This window comes from Madurella fahalii, assembly GCF_045866475.1.
Source record: "Madurella fahalii IFM 68171 DNA, scaffold_1, whole genome shotgun sequence".
Taxonomy (NCBI): Eukaryota; Fungi; Ascomycota; class Sordariomycetes; order Sordariales; genus Madurella; species Madurella fahalii.
In genome coordinates this window covers 6,056,065-6,082,335 of record NW_027263971.1, presented here as the reverse complement: position 1 = coordinate 6,082,335, position 26,271 = coordinate 6,056,065, and the positions used below count along the sequence as shown (strand labels likewise).

Below are 26,271 nucleotides of genomic sequence, written 5' to 3'. Positions count from 1 at the left end.
AGTAGCGCAAAGGCCAAGGGGCACCTGTGCACATCTCGACGTCAACGCCAAACACGCCTCGACCGAGTCGGATCGTTTTGAGTGCATTTCTGAATCCCACTTACCAGCACAAAACAAGAGCAAACAAAGTTTCGCTTTCGTGGACGTGGACAGCCACGGGGCTATATCATTTCCAGCTGATCCTTGATGCCTAGGCTACCGACCTAGGCAGTAACGCTGCGCGGATTCGCGTCGACATCATCGCTGTAACTGCAAGCCTCCCACTCCTAGAATTATCTGGATCTCTCGACGCCGACCAGCCACCGGCACCATCGCACAGTTGAGAGCACTGCGATTGCGGGATCGCCGCCCGCTAACCTCCAGTCTTGTCTAGCGCCGGACAAGGAACGAACAATAAAGCTCTGGAACATGGTTGTCCGTCAGTCCTAGCCCACCATGACGGCTCTCTCTTTCCAACCCCCCCCGCAGCCGTCCCAGTTTGGTCGTCGGCAGAACGTGGCCCAATTCTCGAGGAACACCACAACGGCAGCGTCGGCAGCCTCGTCTCCTGTTCGCAATCCCGGGTCATTCCCACGCCAAACCGTTCTTGCCATGTCACAGCTGCATGCTCAGTATGCCGAGGCTACAGCTCCGCACACCGAACAGAATGGAAGCATCCGTTCCGTGTCTCCCGGCCATCCTCCCTCGCGACCCGGCCAGCCGACTGTTAACGGCAGGCGTAGAAACACATCTCCAGCGCCGGCTCCACGACGGCCCTCAAGCGCCCCAGGCGACCACCAGGCTGGCTATTTGACACATCCCGTAGATGGCGGGCGTAGCGACGAAGAACATAGCGCCGCCGTCGCAAGACCGGCGAAGCCGCCACTACTCCGATCTAAAAGCGAACGCGGTATTCGCCACGAGGAGGCAGAAGTTGCCGACGAAGAGCATTACGAGTGGGGTGCAAGGCATGGCTTTGAGGATCACTACCAGTCCGAGGACATCATCTCCCAGCTTGCAAATGTAAGTCATCGCGTTATTCCTTGCGTCATGGCCGCCCATCCGCGCACATGACCATGCGGTGATTGGGTAGCCAGTGCGCCCATGGCTCCCTATCCACGTATTATTGTAGCCGCCGCACCTCCCAGTTGGCAACTCTCTTCATCATGGACCGCAGTTTCTTGTGCACATCCAATGGGAACAAGGGGATCGCAACAAAGGTGTAGACAACGAAGATGAGACAATATGCGCTAACGGCGTCTAGAATTGGTATATGTATTTCACAGACAAGCGGCACGAATCAACCGGGAAACCCAAGAGCCCCGCTTTCGAGATCCAAGATTGGCGGATGCGAGACCGACTCAAGACGGTATCTGCCGCCATTGCCGTGTGCCTGAATATTGGTGTCGAGCCACCTGACCAATTGAGGACCACCCCTGGTGCGAAACTTGAGGCCTGGCAAGACCCAACCATCCCTCCGGTGGGCAAAGCCCTCGAGAACATCGGCAAGTCTCTGCAAGCACAGTATGAGACGCTCGCCATTCGAACGCGATGCAAACAGTATCTGGACCCCTCCATCGAGGAAACAAAGAAATTTAGCATATCTCTCCGGCGAAATGCCAAGGACGAGCGTGTGCTCTTCCATTACAACGGCCACGGCGTCCCCAAGCCGACTGCTTCTGGTGAGATCTGGGTGTTCAATAAAAACTACACCCAGTACATCCCGGTCTCATTGTATGATCTCCAACAATGGCTTCAGGCGCCCACAATCTTTGTGTGGGACTGTTCCGAGGCAGGGAACATCCTCAAGAACTATCACAAATTCGTCGAGAAGCACGAGCAGGAGGAGGACGAGCAGGCGGCCAAGGACCCCAACTACGAAAAGATGAACTTCCGTCCATACATCCACCTGGCTGCTTGCGACGCCAAAGAAAACCTCCCGACAAACCCTCAACTTCCGGCCGACCTCTTCACTTGCTGCTTGACGACGCCCATTGAGATGGCCCTATGGTTCTTCGTCCTGCAAAATCCCCTCAAAACCGACCTTACTCCTGACAGAGCAAAGAAGTTAGGCGGCAGGCTACAGGAACGGAGAACTCCCTTAGGAGAGTTGAACTGGATTTTCACCGCTATTACCGATACTATCGCGTGGACGACTCTTCCCCGGCCCCTGTTCCGCAAGTTCTTCCGGCAAGACCTAATGGGTAAGTTGGCCTACCCCGCGTCCCATTTCCTCGCCTTTTCCGGGAATGATACTATGTCGCCTACGCTTTGCTGACTCTGTTGCTCCCAGTCGCGGCGCTTTTCCGCAACTTCCTACTCGCACAGCGCATCATGCCTGTCTACGGGTGCCACCCGCAATCTTTCCCGGAGTTACCCGATACTCGGCAGCATCCTCTCTGGGACAGTTGGGACCTTGCTGTTGACATGGCCTTGGCACAGCTGCCCATGCTGGAGAGGAAGGAGTCTGAGGGCATCCCCTACGAGTACGTCAACTCGACGTTTTTCACGGAGCAGCTCACCGCTTTCGAGATCTACCTGACGAGGGGGGACGCACTCTCGCAAAAACCCCCAGAGCAGCTTCCTGTTGTGCTTCAGGTCCTCCTCAGCCAGCAGCATCGGCTAAGGGCCCTGATTCTACTGGGCAGGTTTCTCGACCTCGGCCCGTGGGCCGTACAGCTGGCCCTAAGTATCGGCATATTCCCTTATGTTCTGAAGCTGCTGCAGTCAGCCGCCCAGGAACTGAAGCCGGTCATGGTTTTTATCTGGACCCGCATACTGGCCGTCGATATCTCGTGCCAGCAGGACCTGATTAAGGACAACGGCTACACCTACTTTGCGGCCATTATGAAACCGCAGGAGACCTTCCCGGTGGTCGGTGTGATGGTTTTGGACGAGCACAAGGCCATGTGCGCCTTTATTCTGGCCATGCTGTGCAAGGGGTTCAAGGCGGGCCAGATTGTCTGCAACTCAACCGACATCATGACCTACTGCCTGCAGCACATCACGCATCCGGAAAACCCTCTCCTCCGGCAGTGGTCGTGCCTTTGCATTAGCCAGCTGTGGCGGGATCTCCCGGAAGCAAAATGGAGAGGCATCCGGGAAAATGCTCACCTCAAGCTCTCGTTCCTGATCAGGGACCAATGTCCCGAGGTCCGCGCCGCCATGGCTCACGCCATGACGACGTTTCTCGGCATTCCCGACCTGACAGACGAGGTCGCTAGGATCGAAGAGGGAATCGCTTGGGCCATGCTCGAGCTGGTCAACGACGGCAGCCCCATTGTCCGAAAGGAACTCCTTGTCTTCTTCTCCCATTTCGTGCTACGCTACGAGAGCAAGTTCTTGGTTGCTGCGTATGAGCAACTCTTGGAGGAGAAAGAGTACCTGCTGTTCCCTCCGCCAGAGGACGGTATGGATCACAAGATGGGGCTGCACTATGCGCGGCGCGAGAACCGCGAGAGAGATGGCACCATCAAGCCCACTGCGTTCGGTGTGGCGCATGATTCAGTGTTTGCGGCATGCTGGAAGCACATCAACATCCTGAGCGTCGACCCCCATCCCGAGGTTCAGAGAGATGCCACCATCATCTTGGACTACGTCCACCACGCACTTCTGCATTCGCCTGTCGCTGCGCAAGCGCAGGCTCTCATGGATGAAATTCTCAAGCGCGCCAAGAAGGTATCAAGAGGCGACATGAGCCAGAGAAGCAGCGGAATTGGCACGCGTACTGCTGTCGCGCAGCCCATGCCATCACCCGGCCTTCTCAAGCGGACCGCCAGCTACCTGTTCGGGCCATTTATAGGGACCTTGGAGGGTTCCTTAAGTGCTCCGGCAACCCCGCCTCCGACACCAGGACTGCAGCGGACGCTGTCTCAGCGGAGTCGTAAAGGGCCGAGCCTCGAGAACGCCCCCCCGGAGCAGTACGATCAGGTCGCGTCTCCAGCGAACTATCACATTGCGAACGAGCCGCTGTGTGCCGACTACAAGGAACGCAAGCTCGGCGAGGTACCCACCCTCCCTTTGGTGAGTACCTTCCTTGACTGGTCAGCCGAGTACTTCCGGGAGCCGCAAATGAAGTCGCCCGAGGCTGAAGAGCCCGGAAGCCACGAGTATAACGAGCGGCTCTGGCGCCGGTCTCGCAACGAGGCTGTCTTTAGGGAGACGCAGCCCCAGAAGACGCATGCCAGAACGCACAAGTGGAACAGCCAGATTGGCGTAATCAGCAACGGCGCCCAGCCAGCCAAGATGACGTTCCACCAGTTCGAAAACAACGTCGCAGTGGCCGACGACGGAAACACCATCACCATCTGGGACTGGAAGCGTAACGTCCGCAAGAGCCGCTTCTCCAATGGCAACCCAGAAGGGTCAAAGATCTCGGACATGCGCTTCATCAATGAAGATGACCAGGCTCTCCTTATGACGGGTTCCTCGGACGGTGTCATCCGCATCTACCACAACTATGACAGCGACGAGGGTGTGGTGCTTGCCTCGTCGTGGCGCGCACTGACCCATATGGTGCCCTCCAACGTCAACTCGGGCATGGTCTTTGACTGGCAGCAGGTGAACGGCCAGGTGCTTGTAGCGGGTGACGAGCGCGTCATACGCATCTGGAACGCCGGCCACGAGATGTGCACGCACGAGATACCCGCCCGGTCTGGCTCATGTGTGACGTCGCTTACGTCGGACCAGATGACGGGTAACATCTTTGTCGCCGGCTTCGGGGACGGCGCGATCCGCGTCTTTGACACACGGATGAAGCCGCAGGAGACGATGGTGCGCAAGTGGAAGGACGATGATAGGCAGTGGGTGAGGTCGGTGCACATGCAACGCGGCGGGCAGAGGGAGCTGTTGTCAGCGAGTCGGAACGGGAAAGTGCACCTGTGGGATATCCGCATGGAGCAGCCTCTGAAAACTTTCCAGACGACCAAGGATGTGTTGAGGACGGCGAGCACGCATGAGCACTTGCCTGTCTTTGCTGTGTAAGTGGTTCCATTGGCAACCTACCCCCCTTTTTATCTTCTAAGATCAGAGGCTTATTTTATGGTTTGAATAGCGGCACGTCTGCACACCTTGTCAAGGTCTTTGATTTTGACGGGCACGAGCTCTCTCGCCTCGAGCCATATACGAGCTTTTTGCAGGGCCACAAGGGCACTCCGATCGCCGCCACTGCTTTCCACCCGCATCACATGGTGTTAGGGTGTGCCGCACGGGGAGACAATTATATTAGCCTCTTTGCTTGTGGCAACGAGAGGGTTGGCCCATTCTTCTGATACTTTGTGTTTTCCCCCCTTTTCTAGACCATCAATTCTTATTACGGCGTCTGGGCGAGTGAGCAGAGAGGCATTGGGCTTGGGCCAGAAGGATACCTCGAGCGTTTATGGGACACGTCAACGGGGTGGTGTTTCTGGGAGGCATTTTCAGTTCCTTCACGTCCCCTTTGGTGAGCTGCTAGAGACAAAGAGATACGGCTTACACTAATATAGCAGTAATGATTTCTTCTTCTGTTCCTGCTGCTATTATCTCCTCGTGGCTTGCATCTAATGGCATGGCATAGCATAACATGGCACGGGATATGGACATGTACATGGTAATATTCGATCCGGGGGGGGCTTTTTCGGTTAGCTTCGTTATTGTGATAGTTCATTCCTGCCTCACGAGATATCTGGAGAAGTACTGTGTGTACATATCTCAATTATTTGAACAATGAGAGAAACATCGTTCGTTCGTGTGTGTAGCATGTCGAATCTCCTAACTGGAATTCCACGGGGATCACTAAGCGAAGTGATACCCATTAGTAGTTTGGGCGTGTCGCATAGCCCCTCTCAGATCAGCTTAAATGCGCCCGAGGTGGCAACGACCGCAGACGGGCGGATCCTTGCCCTCACAACCCGCTTTTCCAAGCCCTCATCAGAAAGATCAGGTCCGGGAACGAGCATTAGGCTTCTGTCAAGCTGCCTGGGCCCACGCCGCCACTGGACAGAGTGTTCCGCAAGATCTCCCATCCAATACAGTCCGTTCCCTCCGGGAGCGATCTGACTGGCTGGCCAGCTATGGTTCCCTCTAAACCGAATTCGTGACATCACGTCGGTTGCTCACACCGAATGAGTCACATCCGCTACGCATCCGCTCTCCGCTCTCTCCTCTCAATCCCAATCGTCGTCGTCATCCTCGCGTTTCGCCCGGTCAGAACTGCTCTTTATCCCGCCCCTGCTCGCACCCCCCTTCTCCTCCTCGGCATCCTCCGCCTCCCGTCTCCTCTTCAGCACCCGCATGTCATTGTCCTTGACGGCGCCCACCTCCACCAGCAGCTTGTCCAGATCGAGCATGCTCGTCCGGACCCCGCCCATGGTCATGAGCGTCACCACCTGCTTGACGATGTCGCCCTTGTCGTAGACCAGGATGGTGGGGCAGTTGCGCTCCGGGTAGCCCTCGATGGCCTTGTCGGCGGGCATCTCGCAGAACTTGACGTCACCGTACTCGCGCGCCGCCTGCCGCCAGAGCTGCGACAGCACGCGCGACTCGGCGTTGCCGCTCTGCGCCGAGGTCAGGTGCACGAGCACGGGCCCGTCCTGCGACGCGTCCGTCACCTCGCGCTGGTACTCGGGCTTGGAGATGGGGTAGACCGAGCCGTGGACCGACTTCTTCTGCAGCGCCGAGAGCTCCCGGAGGCGCTTCTGCCGGTACTGCTCCAGGAACGCCTCGTCCTCTTCGTCTTCAAGGTCCGAGAGGTCCGAGAGGTCTTTGCCTTCGAGTCTGTTCTCGTGCGCGAGGCGCCGCGCTTCAAGGATGGCTTCTTCGATTACCGGAGTCGGGGAGGGGGGTTTTTCCGGGATGACGCCATGTTTGCGGAGGATGTCGTTCCTGCCGAGCAAAGTGGTTGGTTAGTGTTGTGTTAGAGGGGGGGTGAGGTAAGAACACGTCAGAGCCGGCCTGACCATTCTGTGTCGGCATTAGGGTCGTCTATAGGAACCGCGATCCGCTGGTCTGTTGGTGCTGCCATTCTAACTGTGAGGGGCTCAAGCTTGCTTAAGAGTTTGTTCGGAGAGCGGATGGGCGAAGTAATCGGGTGCCAACACTGGATATCCTCGCCGCTTTATGGATGTGAATCGCCCTATTGCACGTTGCCGACGGTGGCAGAGCTTCAAGCTATTCAGTTCCGTGATTGTTGCTGCCTGGTGGCTGTCGTCGAAGCATTCGCGTCCTTGAAGAACACAAAGAATACGTACCTCGCTAGCTCCACCCTTGCATGTCAACCCCGCCATGGAAGTCTTGGTCATCGCCGGATCTTGGCCCCGCTTTGACGCGGTGCCACCGAGCCCTGATTGGTCACGCAACTGAGCCCTAACTGGCAGCCTCCGAGGCTAGCCAAATTTGCCATTTGCTCCTCACAGAACCGAAATTTTGCCTTCAAACTTTCGTTCCTGCTAGGCCGCCTAAAAACCCCCTCCGCAACCATCCACGAGCCACCGAGTCTGCCGCCAAAATCCATCCAGATTTCATCAATCAAGCAACTGCTCGTCCTCCCGACACCCAACATAGTCCGTCAAGATGGTAAGACACCGAAATAATGTCGATTTTGCGCGATCCTGCCCGTAGGAATGGACCATTGCCGAGTCAGGAGGTTTGGCATCCACGCGATTGCCGAGGGAAGGATGGATCGCGAATAGGACGTCCGGCGTTTTCGCAGCGGCCAAAACACAACAAAAACCGAGAATATTGTGGGCCAAGATATGGGACACCTACGGGCAGGACAGAAAGCGATGGCGTGACAAGGTGCTGACGGTTGCATTCGAAAGGTTCTCGCCGTTGATCTTCTCAACCCCAGCCCGGCCGCTGAGGCCCGCAAGCACAAGCTCAAGGTATGCAGTCCTTAACGCCCCGGCTTGACAGATATCAAGTCGGTCGCCAGCCATCGATGCTGACAGTCTACAGACCCTCGTGCCTGCTCCCCGTTCCTTCTTCATGGACGTCAAGTGCCCCGGCTGCTTCACCATCACCACTGTTTTCTCCCACGCCCAGACCGTCGTCATCTGCCAGGGCTGCACGACGGTCCTCTGCCAGCCGACAGGCGGCAAGGCCAGACTCACTGAGGGTTGCTCATTCCGGAGGAAGTAGACGGTCTGATCGTGGCTGTTTTCTTTCTTTGGGCATACATGGCATGGTAATGGGATCATCTCGGTATCTGCAAGGCTGTTTCGAGTTGGGCGTCTAGACTCATTACTCTCGATCGTCAATCAATCTCATTTGCGGATAGAAGATGGATTCGCCAAAAATCACCTCGCACAGCAAAATGGGAGGGCGTTTGGGGTCCGGATATCTTGCATTATCGACTTCTCCGACTTTCTCTCGATCTGCGTTTTCCCGACGTCGTCTCGTCTTGTGCTGTACAGGCAGCTCATTGCTGCATGGGAGGATCACCGGCATAGGCATTTTCACAAGTGTTTTGATGGTCGGCCACGGGCGGGTGGCGGACCACCAAACGCGAGGACGTGGATCGCTGAGGATCGCCAGGCCTCGGTGCAGCGGGCAGGAAAAAAGGGGGAATCAGTCTGCTTCGCGACGAATTTGACGAGATTTCATGATATGATATTCGAGTCCAAGTCTGCCGTCGGTGACTCTTGTCTGACACTTGAGGCGCCTCTGATGGACCGCCCAAAGGCTGCATGCTAATCAACCCGTGACATTGCCCATGAAGCTTTAGATTACGCGCCCTCATGCACCTGAGAATACAGCCCCCTTGATAATAATGCCTTGGTTAGATGCTATCCATCCGGCTGCGGATCCTTCGTGATGCGGCTCTTGAAGATACGGAACTTTTGAGTGAGAGGAATGTCGTATTTTTGGATGTGTTTCAAAGCACCGAGTAAGCGTAGGCCAACCCCCGGCCACAGAGCTATAGATAACCCAAATTCCAAGCCATCTAAGCCGTGTTATATCTGAGAATTGAAGTGTTTCACGCGACATGCTGTTAAATGTGTAACTGCGGCTTATTCTGCATGAACTTGCCAATCACCGGGTCCCCCAACAACTAGCTGCTCAGGGAGGATGCAACAAGAACGGAGCGATTGTTTCACGAGAGTCTGGTCCCGGTCGCTCGGTAAACGAGGATCGTGACAAAGGACCGCCTTCACGACGAAACCGATTAGATTGGAAACAAGTTGACAAGGGTTGATGCAGCTGCAGAGTGCTGCTTTTCCCGAAGTCTCCGTGATGATCCCCTTGGTGTGGTCTGGACACAGGTAGCTCCGTAGGTACAGTATTTTTGATTCACTGGGGTCTTGCACAAATCTAGTGTAGCTGTGCTGCAAGGACCAACCAATCCCCAGCCACCAAATTCAATTAAACGCGTCAAAACACGGTCGCGACTTTCCAATTTCCTAAGGAACCCCCACACCAACCCCCATCTTCCCGCAGTCTCCTTATTCGCGGGGGCTCAGCGCCTTGATCTGACTGCGCCCAGCCTTCTTTGTGCTTCCATCATCATCCCCCTACAAGCAACGTCTCTCCCCAGCACTTCCCGGTCAAGGCTGGAACTTCAATCTACATAAGTGCCGCTGCATCGCGCCCATAGTCAAGACCAAATGGCCGGTCCTCGCACTAAGCGCCAATTCGCCGGCGCAGCAAGCGATCCCTCGCAGCGTCAAATCACGTCATTCTTCAAGACATCCTCCTCAACCGACTTGTCTGCGACTTCGACGCCCTCAAAACCATCCGCCCTCGGCGGTCCCGTTCTCCCAGCCCAAATTCAAACCGACCTTTTGAACGTCGGTATGCGAGTCCGCAAGGCCATCCCAGAAGGCTACAAGACGGGCAATCCCTACTGCGCCTTTCAGCTCTGGGCTGAAGACAACAATAACCACCATAATAACTCCTCAACCAAGCCCATCCCCTCATCAACAACACTCGCCTCGGCAATGCGCGAGCTCGAGCCCTTCTGCGGCCTCAACAAAGTAGGCGGCCTCGCCTTCCAGCCGGCCCACACCACCGCCCCCTTCTCCGAGAACGTCGACGAGGACGATGATTACCTCATGTCCATGCCAAGCCTCACAAGCAGCCAGGAATCCGCCATCAGCACAGCAAGCAGCATCACCTCCTCGGCGGTGACGCCTGGACGGCTCAACATTGTTCTCCCCACGTCGGCAACGCCCAACCGCAAGCGCTTCTTTGTTTCCGCAGAGGAGGAGCAGGAGAATGAGAGTGTGCCGCCGCATCAACACGCCGGTCCCTTCCGCCTCAACAGTCACGGCCACGGTCACGACGCCTGGCTGGATGGGGAGATATCGCCGAGGAGTCTAGCCCCCGTGGGATGGGAGAATGCAAGGGTGCTGGCGGTGCCCAAGACAAGGCAGAGGAAGGCTGCGACTACGGATTTGGTTGGGCAGGAGAATGTCATGGTTGTGGTGAAGGGCGAGGATGGAAATGACTTTGAAGAGGCCAGTTTTCTGGACTATCGTCTCGGAGGGGATATGGAAATTGAGTGAGACTTACATCCTTTTGACCCTCAGGAAAGTGGCAGAGGGTGACCTCTAGCAACTAGAAGGGTGAAGCGAGAGTGTCTGGGAGTTTGTATTGTGCGGTGGCATCATTGGACATGGCGTTTATGGTCTGGTCTGGTCCGGTCCGGTTCATCATCAGGTTGGGTTGCAGGGAGTTGCATTATACCACGGGTTCAAGAACAAGCTAGCAGTGACTTTTTCGTTTTTCATTTTTAGGGCGTGTCTATGAGTGTTTTATTATTTACTGGGGAGGTGTAGTGCCAGGTGGCCAACCGCCGCCAGTCCCGGCTATGACAAAGTACAATCTGTAGCGCGAGCAATCGAAATGAACATTACAAAATATATATTTCTACCGAATACAACCTGGCCTACATGTGACACGAACATCATTTCATGACCAGAAGCGGGTATCTAATCGCTGTCTTGGTCACAACGCAGGGAACGGATCCCGGAACTCCAGCAGGTCCCTCTGCCCGTAGAACTCGCCAGCGACTGTCAAGATCATGTTCAGCGTCGCTCGCATATTGACGCACGCTCTTGTTTCATCAAAGGCAGTTTGCTCTTCGCCATTCTTCTGCTCTTGCTCATCGGCATCAGTCTCAACCGCCGCCTGGGGCTCGTCCTGCTGTGCGCCAGCGGACTCCTCAAGCCGAGCCAGAAGCCGCGCCTTGGCCGCTGCAATGTCGGCCTCGATGTCTTGATTCCCTTTAGTCGTAGTTAGTTCATCGGAAATCTCCCCGTCATCGAGATCCATGTCCATCTCTCCGTCTCCGTCCTCATCGGGAGCAGGGACGTCAGCAGCAAGCTTTGACATTGCGCTGGCACCTGCATGGGGACCGGCCTCATCGTCTTTGGTAGTCAATCCAATCTCCCCAGCGGCGCCACCACTCCCCACCCCCTCCCCCTCCCCGTCATCATCATCAACCACCATCTCACCGATATACTCCCCATCTTCCTCCTCCTCCTCCTCCTCTTCCTCTTCCTCTTCACCATCCCCGCCACCGCCATCATCAATCCCCTCCCCGACCTCCTCCCTCAGCGCCGCCATCTGCGCAATGCTGACCATCATGAGCACGGCGCGCTTGCCCAGCTCGCGCACCCAGCCGACCTCGCTGTAGTCCATCTCGCCGCGGTCGGGCAGGCGCGCGAGCAGGGCCCAGAGCCAGCGGCTGGTGCGCTCGCGCAGCTCGCAGCCGCGCCGGATGAACTTGCCGCCCAGGATGACGCGCAGCAGCTTCAGCACGCCCTGCCGGTCCAGCGCCGCCACCTGCACGGGCAGCGGGTCCGTGTGGCGGATGCGCCGGGTCCACACGCGGAAGGTCCACGAGCGCGCCCCGAACGAGCCCACCTCGGTGCCGTGCTCGCGCGGCAGGGCGGCGACGAGGTGCGGGGGCGGGGCCCGGTGCAGGAGCGCGCGCAGGCGGAGGAATTGCGCCGTCAGCGAGGCGTAGTAGGCTTTTCGGAGCGCGGCCGAGCGGCGTGCGACCAGGTCCGGCTTGCTTGACGGGTTGCGGAGGGTGGAAGGGTGGTATTCGCCTCCTCCTCCTTCTTCCTCTTCACCTTCCTCTGCTTCCGACGAGGACGAGGTGGTGGACGGGTCAGGGTCCGGTGCCGCGGTGTACGCGCCGTCTTGGTAATACCCTCGCGAATCGCCTACTCCGTTGTCGTAGAGGCTTCTATCGATGGCGGTGTCGTCGTCTGCGGTTTGGAGGTGAGGAGGGAGCTGCGGGCCGGCTTTGGGCGCCACGAGCACGTTGGGGACGGTGCTGGCTTCTTGTCTGTGTAGATACTTACCCATTAGCTTACCCTGATTTTGTGTCTTCTTTTTCTTGGTTAGCTGGGGAATGGGAGGAGTGTTTTAGCAAACTTTGGGATGATGTGTTGGAAAGGGATGAAGGGAGAGCCTACCGGACAGATCTGAGATACGCAAGTGCGTCTCCACATTCTTCAAACTCCAAGTCGCCGTCAGATTGTTGGGCGGCCTCATCGTCATTGAGCCCGGGGAAAGCGGCTCGCTGGCCGTAGGTAGGATCAGGTTTGTTTTCTGCATGTTTTGATTTGGTGCTCTGTTGCTCACGACGCCGTTTACCAGACGAGTATGGTGGCTCATCACTGTCGCTCGCAACAACGGCGTTGTAATTCCGTTTCGACCCCATTCTTACCGAGAAGCGATGTGAATCAACGCGTCGAACTTGAGCTTTGAATCATTTTAGGAAAGCTTTGATAACCAAAGTTAACCAGGGCGTCTCATGGCTCGTGCGGCTGCCTGGTGCTCAGGGTTAGGGTCCAGTCTCTCCTGACGTATGGTACATGTACAGTACCTGAGATAAGCGATAGGGCGATGCAGTTGCCCCTCCATGCCCCGCCAAAATTATGAGACGGCCCCTCAACTCCTGGCTCGGTCAGGCCGAGATCTGAGGTGACTCGTAAAAATCGAAGTCAGGAGGAGTCACACCACCGTTGAGTCTCCAGGAATATAGCCACCATTCGCATCCAATCCTCAAATCTTGTCCTCCACAACCACCAATTCGCCCTTCTTGCACGCCTAACATGGCTGAAGAGTCTACGAAGCCAGTTCCTCCCCCTGCTGAGGCTCCCGCCGAGGCTCCTGCTGCCGAGGGCGGCGAGGACGGCGCTACCGTCTCTAAGAAGGCGGCTAAGAAGGCCGAGGCTAAGGCTAAGAAAGAGGCCGAGAAAGCGCGCCGCGCTGCCGAGCGAGCTGCTGCCGCTGGCGCATCCAGTGCCGCGGCCCAGACAGAGGACCTCGCCAAGGACAACTACGGACAAGAGACGCACGAGACGAAGCTCTCACCAGACGCTATCGAGATCAACCTAAAGACTCTTGGCGATGAGCATGTGGGCAAGACGGTCGAGCTCCGCGCCTGGATCCAGAATGCCCGCATGCAGGGCGCCAAGATGGCCTTCGTCGAGCTTCGCGAGGAGGGTAACTGGGCCATCCAGGGTGTAGTCGCTGCCAGCCCCGAGGGTACGCCAGTCAGCCGGCCGATGGTCAAGTGGGTGGGTTCCATCAACCCCGAGAGCTTCGTCGTCGTCGAGGGCACAGTGCAGAAGCCCCTCGAGCCGGTGAAGAGCTGCCGCGTCTCCAACTACGAGCTGCACATCACCAAATGCTTCATCCATGCCGCAGCGCCCGCTGTCCTCGGCATGACACTCGCGGCAGCGAACAGGCCGATTGCCAACTTTAGCGACGAGGAAGTTCCCGTGGAACAAGGTGTGGAGAAGCTGAGCATTGCCTCCGCCGGCGAGGCGACGGGCACTCCTGCTGCGTCTATGCTCACCCATCTCGACAACATTGTCATGCACAAGCGGTCTGCGGTGCAGCAGGCTATTGCCGATATTCGCGCTGAGGTAAAGGAACTATTCCGCTCATACCTGAGGTCGCACGGCTTCAAGGAGTTCGAGCCGCCTTGCCTCATCGGCGCAGCATCCGAGGGCGGTGCCAACGTGTTTCGCCTGCCCTACTTTGAAAAGGAGGCGTTCCTGGGTAGGTTGTCCGGTTGAACCAGTGTTGTCTGCGAAATTTCGCTGACGCATCTGCCAGCGCAATCCCCACAGTTCTACAAGCAAATGGAGATTGCAGGCGGTCGGAAGCGGGTATACAGCATTGGCCCTGTTTTCAGAGCAGAGAACTCGAACACGCCGAGACACATGACCGAGTTTACCGGCCTCGATTTGGAAATGGAGATCAAGAAGGACTACCGTGAGGTCTTGGTATGTACTCTCGGCCTCCCACGGCCCCTAATTGTTGGATCATAACTGACGATTATCAGCACATGCTCGAAGGAGTCCTTCTGCATATTTTTAGGAGCATCAAGGAGCGCTGCGCCGACGAAATTGCTCTGGTCCGCTCCGTCTACCCTTCAGAGGACTTCCTTCTCCCCGAGCCAGGCAAAGAGGTTCGCCTCTCGTTTGCTGAAGGCCAGAAGCTGCTCCGGGAAGAAGGCCCGGAGGAGTACCGCAACGTCAGCGACGACGAGGATATGAGCACCCCGCAAGAGAAAGCTCTCGGTGCGCTTATCCGTAAGAAGTACAACACCGACTTCTATGTGCTCGACAAGTTCCCCGAGACGGCCCGGCCTTTCTACGCCAAGGAGGACCCTACGAACCGCAAGGTTACCAACGCCTACGACCTATTCATGAGAGGGCAGGAGATCTGCTCCGGTGGGCAACGTATCAATGACCCGGTTGAGCTGGAGGAGCGGATCCGTACCAAGGGGCTCGACCCCACGAGTCCCGGTCTCAAGGAGTACGTGGACGTGTTCAGGCAGGCTGGCGTCCCTGCCCACGGTGGCGGCGGTATTGGTTTGGACCGCGTTGTTGCGTGGTATCTCAACTTGCCTAGCGTCCACCTGGCGGCGTACTTCCCTCGGACACCCAAGAGGCTACTCCCTTGAAAGGCAATGTGTGATGTAAGGGCGAACAGGAAGTCCCGATGTCTTAGGGTAACGTCTAGTTGTTGCGAGCGCGCAAGATAGAGTATTCCAATAGACATTTTATGTACACCATTCAAGCGTGGTTTGTAGTTTGTAACAGCCACTTCTCACTGTTTCCATGTCTACAGGAATTCCAAGTAACCTACCTGAATCATTCTTCTCAAGAGACTGTTGGATCCCAATGTAGTGTACATCTATGACCAGCTCAGCCACGTCCCTGAAATTCGCTATATTTGAATCGTGGCAGAATTGAGGAGTAAAATGAGTTGCGCACTCTTCCATCGGGGCATCGGTATGTTCAAGGAGTAAATGAGTATACTACCTCGTAGTAGGCTGGGTTAGGTGCCGCATCCATGACCGAATTTCCTACTTCCAAGTTGAGATGTTGCAGCCACGAGGGCTACCATGAAATATAGAGGCCCGTAGCCTAACCTCATAACCGCAATCCCCGGTAGCTTTGCGGCCACAAGGGGTGCTCACAAACACTAAGAGGATGCCAATGCGCCTCCAACCTCACTTACCCTACCGCGCAACAACCAACCTCCAAGGGTCTCCCAGTCGGTTTACCTCCTTTGTCTGGGATGGACCAATACTCTCCGTTTAATCATCCTCTCTGCTTGTTACTCCCTTACATCTCCATTTAAGCGTTGTTGGAATGTCCCGATTCTTAGTCCGGCGGCTATTGAAATCATGGGGGCATTGGGGGTTGAAATTGCCCGCGAGTTTGATCTGTAAAATGATCTTATACATTGCGCTTCTATTATTCTTGAAGATTAAAAGGTGCCACTTTCTGCCGCTCCTAAAATGGAGCAACAGAGGCCTCGAGGCGCGCATATCGAGTGCTTCTTTTTCATCTTCCTCGCCAGACCGCCGGCTTCTTTCCAACTCCTGCTCGACCAGTCGGGCTGCGTACCATTTCTCACCACCGTCACCTACTCCTCAACTCATCTCGCGCATATGAATAAAGTATACCAATACCAAAGCATCGAGACAATTTCCCCGCTTACAATTTTCCACTTTCAAAGCCACAATCGTCGTAGTCGACGGCAATTGGAATCACCACGGCTATTACCCAAGTAATCTCAGCTGCCAATATCTTTCCTTCTTCCGTTTCCTTCCGTTTCCTTCCTTCTTTCGGAGCACTCACCTTACAATCTCGGAGAGGCGACCGCAATTGCTTGCTGCGAATCTGAACCGAAAATGGCATCCCAAAGTCAGTCCCCTCGCCCTCCCTCCTCCTTTCGACTTTCCACTGGGAAATAAACCAGTAGCACCGACTAAACTGGCTACAGCAGCACCCTCCATCCCATCAAGACCCTCGTCAACTCCACATAAGAAGTTGACGCAAAGCGTCCTAACAGGCCGAATCGCCAAACCCCCCCCAATCCCCGCCACCCCGGAGAACAACAAGAACAGCAGCGCCCAGAAAGCAAAGCTACCTAATAGTAACCCCCGGCAACCACCCAGCACCCCGAAGGGCAGCAGAACCCCCAAATACGGGCCCTGTCCCAGATGCGGCACCGGCCGCCGCGTCCGCTCCCGCTTCCATCCCTCGGGGACCTCCCCCTTCCCGGGCAAGTGGCGGTTCGTGTGCTCCAACCGGATCGTGCCGCATCCCCCTCCTCCTCCCAAGGAAGACGGAAATAAAGGATACGGGGAACGGATACGACGGGAACGTGACGGCGGGTGCACCTACTGGGAGCTGCTCGACGCCGATCCGCTCTATGATCTCGAGCCTCGGCCGGAAGAGGAGAGTGCCTCGAAGTCCAGGGCGGGAAGGAGAGCGAGGAAGGGGAAGAAGACGTGCTCTGCGTGCGGGAAGGGACAGTTGGTGGAGCGCGCGAGGGATACGTTCCGTTGGATGGAGAGGGTTCTGGTTTGCGAGGGTGCTGTCGGGAGGAGTGGGAAGGGGAAAGGCGGGGAGGAGAAGGGCGGGGGGTGTGGGTATTTGGAGATGATTCCGGCTGGGATTGTGGGGGGTGGTCGGGAAGAAGGGAGTGTGGAGGGCGGCGCGGTTAGAGAACCGGACAAGAAAAAGGAGGGGAAAGGGGAGACGGCGTGGAGGCCGCAGGATGAGCTGCAGGAGGCTGCGGCTGCGGCTACCTCTGCGGCCGTGGAGGCGATTGAGATGATGAAGAGGCGGAGGGGGGCTGAAGTCATTGATTTGACGGAGGACGGAGAGGACGAAGGGGAGGAGTTGACCCTTGTGGCGGTTGTGCCGAAAGCGAACGGACCGAAGAAGGGAATCACAACAGCATTGCCGATGGTGTCGGGGAGGATAAGGAAAGACGCGCGGGCTGCCGAGGAGGACGAGTTCACTGACTTCGACTCTGAGGACGAAATGGAGCTTATCCGGCTGGCTGATACGGTCGTGGATGATCTGGACGAAGAAGACGAGCTGCAGCTTGTTGAGTTGGCTGACAGGGTGTCTGCCTCCATGTCTACACAATAAATCTGTTCGAAGGGAAGGTTTGTGGAGGAGGTGGGTCACAACGAGGACATTTCCGGAGGCCAGGCTGATATGGCCTTTTTATTAGCAAGCGACCTTGTTCAGCATCTCTAGTAAAAGCCGGCGGCGATCTATCCAATCCGGTACATCGGCGAGTGATTCTTCGCGACTATAGAAGCCCAATCTATACCCAGCTCCCGAACGTCTCTGCTTGCTGCGCTCAGCGGCTGTATCTAAGGGCATGAATCCTTATACAGGGCCGGCATCCTCCACAGAGAAATCTCCGTCAAGAACCTCTTGATCCAGGAGGATACGAATAATCTCACTAGGCCTTTGTTTCGGATTGACCTGGATCTCTTCATCAAAGGGGATCGAGGTAGTGTGTCGGGAGCCAAAAGGAAAGACCGGTACGAGAGCGTTCATGGCCATCGGGGCGCTTCTCGGCCAGCAGCACTCGTACACGCATGATCTCGAGTCATTCTTTTGGGTGTTGTTCTGGATATGTATCCATTGCAATGGACCAGAGGAGAGGAGAGCTGTCGAGGAGTTCGACCCGTGGAATTACATCAGCACGGACGTGTTGGCAGAGGAGAAGAAGGGACAAGGTTCCCACGAAGTGGACTTCATCAGAGCCACGGAGAAGAATTTCACTCCCTATTATCAATCATGGATACCTTGGGTCAACAGGTTACGAGGAGTCGAGAAGTGGGGGCCTGTGACCAGTGGCTGCAAATGGCACGCCAACGCCTGTCATGTCGCGGAATTTTACCACGATCTGTTGTAAACGCGTAAGCATCGCGTCAGCGCCAGTCTGATACGAGAGATCACATGCCTATGGAGGCCGTCAATGGGACGGAGACACTAATCAACTATCGCAGATTTTCCATCGCCAAAGATTACTGTACCACAGTCTGCCACTCCCCGCTGTCTACTATCCCAGTGCCCCGTGAGGCCCTCTCCTACATTCGTGATTCGGCCCACGAGGACGAGCTTGCAAGATGGGGCAAACATTTAAACTTGTGGCTCCTCGAGCGAAGATGACGTTGGGTTGGGAAGGCAAGCTTGGAGAAATGCTTTTTGATGGGTCAGCCAGGGTGCTCGTACGCCTCCTCGCTGTCCCTATGCGGCCGCAGAATCCCCCAGAGATAGCCTCATCTATACCGACACAGACCCGAAATGGCCGCTGTACTACCCAAATGGCCGCCCATGACTCGGCCAAGGATATCCGGACAGAGGAGCGCGCGAAGCGTAAAGCCGACGACGAAATGATTACCGGCTCCTCACAACGCCGCAAGCAGGCAAAAACCAAAGACGACGATAACAGGGCCGGCACCGACCACTCCGTCATCGACCACTCCATCACCTTTTCTAAGCTCTCCCCTGAACTGCATCGACTCATCTTTACTTTTATCGAACGCATCGAAGACATCATTTGCCTCGGTCTCGCGAATCGGTACTTCTGGGCCATCGGCCGGGGACGCATGCACGACTATTACGCGTCGTTCCTCGGACGATGGGCTCACGAGAATATTGTCTGTGTAGGAGAAGATGTCAAGCCGGACGACTATCCTCCCGGCCTGTTTTCGGCCGAAGAGCTAGACGTATTACGTCAAAAGACACGCGACATACTGTATGACTGGGACTATGATGACGACGACGATATGGCAGAGACTAATGTGCCGTTCACGCTTCACCACTTTACCTTCCCCAGCGTTTCTACTGAGGAAGAAGTTTTTCTACGGGGCCATTCGTTGGCTTTAGTTGGCCGCTTCTCCTCGTTGCGTATATCCGAGGATCCCGCATTTACTTGTATATGTTCGGAGATATTGGTCCGAGAGGAGACCTACTTCCCCCCAGACCAGCAGTGGATTCTTCGAAACTTGACGATGAAGCAATTCGTCCGCTCGGAAGCCATTGCCCTGAAACCAGAATTTCTCCACGGGCCCAGCATTAGTGTCTTAGGCTTTGGTGAACTCGTCATGTCACGCATATGCTGGTCCACATCCTCATCTGTCAGTATGAGCGATACGACCAATATCTCGAGGGGGTATGGGCAGGGCACTGCTTCGACATTACAATGCTCGCGAGACACCGAGACGAGATCCATGAGGTGGGGTGGAGCGATCTAAGCGACGAAGTGGCCAGAGAGATTGCGGGCATCTGGGAGAGCGAATACGGCCCCGATTGGCGTGAGACCGTCTGTAACCACTGGTATCAAATGCACGGAGGACGTTCTGGTCCGGTTTATTAGTCTGGTCAACCAGCTAAAGACGCCTTCTCGCTGTCCGTCTTTGGCAAGTCGACGGTGCCGTTCTCGACTTTCGACCTTGTCGAGTTTGGCGGCGTGCGGCGCGAGAGCTGGTTTTCCGTCTTGACTCCACCGCCGCCAGGCTCATCCGCCTTGGCACACGCCGTCATGGAGGGCGAGTACACCAGCGCCGAGTTCGAGTTCCGCGCGCGCTCGGGCGAGCTGTTCAGCAAGGTGGCCATGACGCCGGGCCCCGGTGGTGACGACTTCTCGATACACCATCCCAATCTCGTCCTTCCATGTCTATGTTGCCGCATCGATAGTACTTTCTTTCAGGCGTAATGCTAATGCAATATTCCTCCCGCTTGGCATTCAGCTCATGGTTGGTCGGAGGCGCCATCTCTGTTGAGCACGAAAGCCGAGAGAAGAAAGAGTTGGATCACGTCCAATCCATATCCTGTCTCAGCCAATCCGGGCTCTGCGTTTCTCGCTGTGGAATCGTTACCAGACTTGCCGCTCCTCTGGGGTTGTGGGACCGTTGGGTCCGGCACCAAAGCCCCGGGACCAGAGTGCTGTAGGGCAGCATTCCGGTTGGCCGGTACTCTTTGCGCTAGCACCTCGGCTGAGCAGAGTGGGGTCAATGTTGACAAGTGACGCGACCGACGCGACTTCGGCGTGTTTGCGAGAGATTTAACAATTTCCCCTCTTTTCCCCTCTGCTTCAGGCATATTGCATCATCTCGTACTCTAGCAATTATTTTTTCTTTTTTATCTCCCTCTGGGTGCGGGGATTGCATCTCGGTCCAAGCACGGTGTTGTTTCTGCTTGTTCCTTGAGCCCCCGCATCGTGACTTTCGAGGTGCAAACGGTTATCAAACATTGCTACTCTCGTTCCAATAACCAGACTGCAGACAATGGCTGAGGAGCCCACATTGCCACGTCTACCGCCTGCTTTGCCCTTTGGCAACAGACCCAAGCGTGCTAGAGACACCGAGGTCCCGTCTCCAGACCTGTCGACATCTAGTGACCCCGCGTTTTTCTCTAGTGACGATGATCCGGCGTTGGACAACTATCAGGGCCACGGGCGTCGTAAGAGGAGATATGTGGGCGCTTGGTTTGACCAGCAACCGGCATCGTCGGATTCGGCTGTAGGCGACGAGACGCGTCCGACCTACCCCCCACCACGCCGGAATCGGCCTCCTGAGCAACCCCAAAAGCGAGAGTTTAGAAGACAGCTCGACAGTGGTGTCTGGATGGGCACGGACGGAGGGTTGACTGACACCGATGATTGTGTCGATCTGGATCCCGTGCCCCCAAGGCTGCCCCTGCTTCCGCCGTCCCCGGCCCAAGCTCCAGTGCCGCCATCCCCTGCCCGTTTGCGTCTATCGCCGGCTGAGAATGCCGCACAAGATCTGATTCTGCACTGCGTCGATAACGGTGACGAACAGGTTGATCTAAGGTGAGTTATGGCTGTCAGAGTCGGAGTTGCCAAGCTTCCACCTAACCGGTTCCAGTGATTTACAGCTGGAGACCGTATCTGACAGCGTTCTTGAGCCGATATCCGCCATCTCTCCGATTCCCAACGTGACGAAGGATGTGGCCTTTGAACAGAGGGACCCGGAAATCAAGGTTTTTCTGTTCCTCAATCGTCTCAGGACGTTCCCCGTTGCTCTACTCAACATTGAACACCTGACGGTGCTCAGCCTGCGGGGCAACCGTCTTGTCACTATTCCGCCAGGTATTGCAAAGCTCAAAAATCTCGTCGCACTCAATATTGCCCAGAACCAGCTCCGTTTCCTCCCGGGCGAGCTCCTGGAACTCCTCCAAGAAGGCAGCAAGCTCTCTGAGCTGCAGTTCCAGCCGAATCTCTTTTGGGTTCCCGGGAGATCCCCCCAAGACAACTGGGGCGACGCGGAGTACGAGAGGCGTACCTTTGTTTCCCGGCCGGGGATCGGAGTTGAAACCAGTTGGACAGGCCTGACCACGAAGCTCAAGTCACGGACTCCAGTCCAATTTGTCGACGACACCTATAACGCGCAATCCAGCTTTACGTTTCCACCGCTCGAGAGCTCGCCTCGCGCCGCGCTCGAGCTGGAACCGTTCCGTGAACTCGCGGTGCCCAAAGGTGTCAAGCCGCGCAGTAACGAGGTCGTCGCGAAGGGCGCCAAGTCCTTATTCGAGCTCGCAATCCGTGCCGGCGTCTTAGCGGGCCAAGCGGATAAGATCGCCTCGTTGCTCAGGGAGGAGGGCATGCCGGCGCATCTAGCCCCTGCAGTCGAGGGTGCCATGGAGATTCACCGCAGCGGCGGCATCAACTGCTCGGTTTGCGGAAGGGAGATGTTGGTGCCGCTGGCGCGCTGGATTGAGTTTCGGCAGATTGGGTTGACGAAAGTGACGGGCCGCGGGGCGGATAAAATTAGCAGGTTCATGGGCCTGGTGGGCGAGAGCGAGGGACCGGTGCCTTTTATGAGAGTCGGTTGCTCTTGGCAATGTGTGCCGGTGAGGGCAGTGGACGCGCCCGTGGAGGGCGGGGACGACTCAGATTCGTCTGACCGAGGACGGGCTGCATCATTCTGAGGGTAGTGTGTCAACGCCGCAAATTGTTTCAGAAGGGGAAGGCAGAAACTTGGTTTTGATACCCAAAGCGGAGGACAGCAAGATAATAATACTTTCCATGGACGTTGGATTAGCGGCTGAGGAGGATTGTGCGGGCGTCGGCTCCCGGCGTTGTTCGAACAACATTACGGGCTATTTGCTGCATCTTCGGACTCCATAGTTGCATTGATATACACAAATACTTGTACTGTACATAACTCGGGGCAACCCTTTACTCTCTGTCCTGAGGGGGTTTCATGGGGAGTGCTGTGAGCGAATATGGACTTGGTAGCGGGCTACTGGCTGAGTTCCAACACAGACAAGCACACAGTTAGTCGCATTGCTAGATGCTCCTATCCCTAGAGGATCAAATTGATGCTTCGATATCGTTCAACCACTGACATCACCAATTAGGTCTTGGCAGAGGGCCAAGGCTGGGACGGGCAGGGGGTACTGTACAGGTGCACAGACAGGGCTTGTTTCAACCTCAGCGTTCTTTCCGAACTGCAAGCCCGCTAGACAAGAGCTACCCGAGCTCGAGCTCCCACTCCCAGCGACGGAAATCTCGACGTCCGCTACACAGGGCGATTACTACGACGGAGTCCCGACCCATATCAGATTCAATCACAGCTAATGGAGAGATAATTAATCCACCCCTGCGTTCCGATTAGCCAGCCAGCCACCCTACACATCTCCGCCCAGCGCGTCTGGCTCGCGCACCGAACAAAAAGGAAACGAAAATAGCCAGTCCCGTACGTCCGACCCATCCCCATCCTCCCCAGCGCGTCACAATGCACCTCCTCCGCCTCCCAAACCTTCTCCTCCTCCCCGCTCTCGCCACGCTCTCCCTCCTCCCGGCCCCCGCCGCCGCCGTCTTCCGCGACGAGGTCGGCCACATCGACTACCACCGCGCCCTCCTCGGCCTGCCCCAGCGCGAGACCACCTTCTTCCACCGCCCCCGCCGCGACGACCGCGCCAGCCTGCTCTACACGCTCAGCGATGTCGGCGTCCTGGGCGCCGTGAACCCCGGCAGCGGGGAGGTGGTGTGGCGGCAAGACGTAAGGGATCCCCTGGTCTCGACGCACGGAGGCGCGGGCTCCTTCGCGCGGGCCGGCGAGGGCGAGGGGTGGGTGGTCAGCGCCCTGGGCAGGGCGGTGCATGCGTGGGACGCGGTGAGCGGGCGGAATAAGTTCTGGGTTGGGGTGGGCGGGGTGGTGAGGGATCTGGAGGTGATGGAGATGACGGAGCAGGACGGGGGGAGGAGGAAGGATGTGCTGGTCCTGTTCGAGGAGGATGGGTCGGAGGGGGCGACGGTGCTGAGGAGGCTGAACCCCGAGGATGGCGCGGTGGTGTGGGAGTTCAGGGCGGTGACGAGGGATGTGCCCCTCCAGGTCAGCACCAACGTCGAGAAGGTCTTCGTCGTCAGCTTGAAGGGCGCGCCGGGCGCGTATAACCTCAAGGTGTCCGTCTTGGATACGCTTACCGGGAAGAGGTTGGATGAGATGGTGCTGGGCGCGAAGGCGGATGTGCACGGCAAGGAGGACGTCATGTTTGTCGGGGCGAACTCGGCCGCGCCGATTGTCGCCTGGACGGACGATGCGAAACAGGTGCTGAGGGTTAATGTGCTCGGGACCAAGAACCGGCAGGAGTTCCCTTTGCCGCCGGAGACGGTTGCGGTGGAGATCCATGCGCCTCATCTCGTTCAGTCGCAGCCGCACTTTTTGGTGCACAGCAAGACAGCGGCAGGGCACAAGGGAGATGTCTACCACATCGATCTCAAGACGAACACCATCTCGAAGGCCTACAGCCTCCCCCTCCTCCCCGGCCCGGGCTCTTTCTCGACGAGCTCGAGCGGCGCCAACGTCTACTTCACCCGCATCACCAAGGACGAGGTGATTTTGTTGTCCTCGCAGTCCCACGGCGTGCTCGGCCGTTGGCCCCTCACGACCGGCGACGTTGCCATCCATGGTGTGTCCGAAGTTATCAAGAAAGCTGGCTCGGACGAAAGCTACGCGGTCCGCGCCGCGGCCGTGACAGACCAGGATGATTGGGTGCTAGTCCGCAATGGCGGCTTTATCTGGTCTCGCCCTGAGGGAATGTCCGGAGGCGTCGCTGCGACTTTCGCTGAGATCCCTGAGAGCGAGGCACTAGCCAAGTCACTCGAACAGGAGGCTCACAGTAACCCTCTTGCGGCCTATGTCCACCGCGTCAGGCGCCACATCAACGACCTCCAATATCTCCCGGCATACCTCAACAGTGTCCCTTGGAGAGTCATGAGCAGTATCCTGGGGACAGACGTGCCCTCCAATACCGGCAAGCTTGTCCGGGACAGCTTCGGTTTCCGCAAGTTGGTGGTTCTGGCCACCAAGCGTGGAATGCTCTACTGTCTCGATGCCGGCAACAACGGCAACATTCTGTGGCGTAAAAGGGCATTCGAAATCCCAAAGGGTAGGAAGTGGGACGTCAAGGGAATCCGGGCCGATGAATCAACTGGTCAAGTCACAATCATTGGTTCTAACAACGACCTTGTCGTCTTGAAGACAGATACTGGCGACATTGTCGAGTCGAACGCCCCGAGTTCGGAGGCGACGACGCAGAGCACCGCTCTCGTTGACACTCCATCAGGCCAACAGCTCATCCGCATTGGCCGGGATGGAAAGATCGGTGATCTTCCCGCAGCTCAAACCCCCTCGCAGACGGTTGTCACACGCTCGGCAGAAGGAGAACTCAAGGGAGTGATCTTCATCGCAAACGGCACCAGCTCGTACGAAGTTACCTCATGGGCTTTCTCCCTGCCGCAAAATCAGAGGGTAGTAAGCATCGCGACAAGGCCCCCGCACGACGTTGTCGCTTCCATCGGTCGTGTCCTTGGCGACCGGGGGGTCAAGTACAAGTACCTCAATCCAAACACCCTCGTCCTCGCCGCCGTCGACGATACCGCCCGCGCGCTCACCGTCTACCTGCTGGACACGGTGTCCGGGCATATCCTCTCCTCGTCGAAGTACGACGGCGTTGACACCAGTAAGCCCATCGAGTGCGCCATGGCCGAGAACTGGTTCGTCTGCTCCTTCTTCGGGCAGTACACGCTGCGCGAGAACTCAGCCCAGACGCTCAAGGGCTACCAGATTGTTGTCTCAGACCTCTATGAGAGCGAGGAACCCAACGACCGAGGCCCGCTCGGCGACGCCGCCACCTTCTCCTCGCTCGACCCCATCGACGTGCCCACAGGCGTCGTCCTCCCGTCCGTCGTTTCCCAGTCATACGTCCTGAGCGCGCCCATCTCAGCGCTGCAAGTCACCCAGACGAGGCAGGGCATCAGCTCACGGCAGGTCCTGGCCTACCTGCCCGAAACGCACGGCATCGCTGGTATTCCAAGGATGGTGCTCGAGCCGAGGCGGCCGGCCGGCCGGGATCCTACCCCCGCCGAGGTCGAGGAGGGGCTAATCAAGTATCACCCTGCGATCGAGATCGACCCCAAGAGCGTGATTACGCACGAGAGGGACGTGCTGGGCGTCGAGAAGATCATCACATCGCCGGCCGTAGTGGAGAGCACCAGTCTCGTGTTTGCATACGGCATAGATGTCTTTGGGACGAGGGTTGCGCCGAGCTTCTTGTTCGATATACTGGGCAAGGGGTTTAACAAGGTCACGCTTGTGGGGACGGTGCTGGCGCTGTTGGCGGGCGTGTCTATGCTCGCCCCGGTGGTAAGTGCTTTGTTTGGTGTGAAATTGAAATGTGGACTAAGGTTTGCTAACTGTTGTGTAGGTCAAGAGGAAACAAACTAATATGAGGTGGGAGGCGCCTATGTAGAAGGGAACGTGTATTTGTAAAAGCATGAGGTATAGATTACGCATGGAATGACGAACACATGGAATGCAACGCTCTGAGGACTGAGATGGGTGCCTGAGACGTTCATTACCAGTCTTAGCCTCGTGGAGGCCGCGGGCGCCATAACTAATGCTAAAATCAACACCCTCCAAACAGTTCTGGCGGACGTGTTTTGCTCAGCCTCGGGGCTCGTCCCTACGAGTTGGGCAATTACTCTTCCGTT

General features: G+C 56.9%; 11 protein-coding genes across 11 annotated transcripts; 8 read left to right on the top strand and 3 right to left on the bottom strand.

Moving 5' to 3' along the window:
* Positions 1 to 435: 435 nt before the first annotated feature.
* On the top strand, positions 436 to 5,249 carry KOG1 (Target of rapamycin complex 1 subunit kog1; the record flags this gene model as incomplete). The annotated part of the gene is made up of 4 exons (XM_071057275.1): positions 436 to 1,002; positions 1,244 to 2,183; positions 2,273 to 4,958; positions 5,033 to 5,249. The coding sequence occupies 4 exons, from the start codon at positions 436 to 438 to the stop codon at positions 5,247 to 5,249; spliced, it is 4,410 nt and encodes a 1,469-aa protein (XP_070913376.1).
* Positions 5,250 to 6,122: 873 nt separating this feature from the next.
* PLP2 (Proteolipid protein 2) lies at positions 6,123 to 6,979 on the bottom strand (the record flags this gene model as incomplete). Its single annotated transcript, XM_071057274.1, has 2 exons — positions 6,123 to 6,840; positions 6,915 to 6,979. 2 exons carry the CDS (start codon positions 6,977 to 6,979, stop codon positions 6,123 to 6,125), a joined length of 783 nt encoding a protein of 260 aa, XP_070913375.1.
* Positions 6,980 to 7,527: 548 nt separating this feature from the next.
* Positions 7,528 to 8,094, top strand: rps27 (40S ribosomal protein eS27; the record flags this gene model as incomplete). Its single annotated transcript, XM_071057273.1, has 3 exons — positions 7,528 to 7,530; positions 7,776 to 7,838; positions 7,912 to 8,094. The coding sequence occupies 3 exons, from the start codon at positions 7,528 to 7,530 to the stop codon at positions 8,092 to 8,094; spliced, it is 249 nt and encodes an 82-aa protein (XP_070913374.1).
* A 1,466-nt stretch (positions 8,095 to 9,560) lies between these two features.
* MFIFM68171_01850 (S-phase delaying protein 1) lies at positions 9,561 to 10,460 on the top strand (the record flags this gene model as incomplete). The annotated part of the gene is made up of 1 exon (XM_071057272.1): positions 9,561 to 10,460. One exon carries the CDS (start codon positions 9,561 to 9,563, stop codon positions 10,458 to 10,460), a length of 900 nt encoding a protein of 299 aa, XP_070913373.1.
* Positions 10,461 to 10,902: 442 nt separating this feature from the next.
* Positions 10,903 to 12,631, bottom strand: MFIFM68171_01849 (V-snare; the record flags this gene model as incomplete). Its single annotated transcript, XM_071057271.1, has 2 exons — positions 10,903 to 12,253; positions 12,384 to 12,631. The coding sequence occupies 2 exons, from the start codon at positions 12,629 to 12,631 to the stop codon at positions 10,903 to 10,905; spliced, it is 1,599 nt and encodes a 532-aa protein (XP_070913372.1).
* Positions 12,632 to 13,025: 394 nt separating this feature from the next.
* Positions 13,026 to 14,890, top strand: MFIFM68171_01848 (aspartate--tRNA ligase; the record flags this gene model as incomplete). Its single annotated transcript, XM_071057270.1, has 3 exons — positions 13,026 to 13,980; positions 14,038 to 14,207; positions 14,267 to 14,890. 3 exons carry the CDS (start codon positions 13,026 to 13,028, stop codon positions 14,888 to 14,890), a joined length of 1,749 nt encoding a protein of 582 aa, XP_070913371.1.
* Positions 14,891 to 16,129: 1,239 nt separating this feature from the next.
* On the top strand, positions 16,130 to 17,381 carry MFIFM68171_01847 (uncharacterized protein; the record flags this gene model as incomplete). Its single annotated transcript, XM_071057269.1, has 2 exons — positions 16,130 to 16,142; positions 16,291 to 17,381. The coding sequence occupies 2 exons, from the start codon at positions 16,130 to 16,132 to the stop codon at positions 17,379 to 17,381; spliced, it is 1,104 nt and encodes a 367-aa protein (XP_070913370.1).
* Positions 17,382 to 18,376: 995 nt separating this feature from the next.
* On the top strand, positions 18,377 to 19,968 carry MFIFM68171_01845 (F-box domain containing protein; the record flags this gene model as incomplete). The annotated part of the gene is made up of 3 exons (XM_071057267.1): positions 18,377 to 19,394; positions 19,436 to 19,579; positions 19,643 to 19,968. 3 exons carry the CDS (start codon positions 18,377 to 18,379, stop codon positions 19,966 to 19,968), a joined length of 1,488 nt encoding a protein of 495 aa, XP_070913368.1.
* Positions 19,635 to 19,868, bottom strand: MFIFM68171_01846 (uncharacterized protein; the record flags this gene model as incomplete). Its single annotated transcript, XM_071057268.1, has 1 exon — positions 19,635 to 19,868. The coding sequence occupies one exon, from the start codon at positions 19,866 to 19,868 to the stop codon at positions 19,635 to 19,637; it is 234 nt and encodes a 77-aa protein (XP_070913369.1).
* Positions 19,969 to 20,539: 571 nt separating the features above from the next.
* MFIFM68171_01844 (CCR4-NOT transcription complex subunit 6-like-B) lies at positions 20,540 to 22,202 on the top strand (the record flags this gene model as incomplete). The annotated part of the gene is made up of 2 exons (XM_071057266.1): positions 20,540 to 21,084; positions 21,140 to 22,202. The coding sequence occupies 2 exons, from the start codon at positions 20,540 to 20,542 to the stop codon at positions 22,200 to 22,202; spliced, it is 1,608 nt and encodes a 535-aa protein (XP_070913367.1).
* An 809-nt stretch (positions 22,203 to 23,011) lies between these two features.
* MFIFM68171_01843 (ER membrane protein complex subunit 1) lies at positions 23,012 to 26,030 on the top strand (the record flags this gene model as incomplete). The annotated part of the gene is made up of 2 exons (XM_071057265.1): positions 23,012 to 25,924; positions 25,986 to 26,030. The coding sequence occupies 2 exons, from the start codon at positions 23,012 to 23,014 to the stop codon at positions 26,028 to 26,030; spliced, it is 2,958 nt and encodes a 985-aa protein (XP_070913366.1).
* Between the last annotated feature and the right edge of the window lie 241 nt (positions 26,031 to 26,271).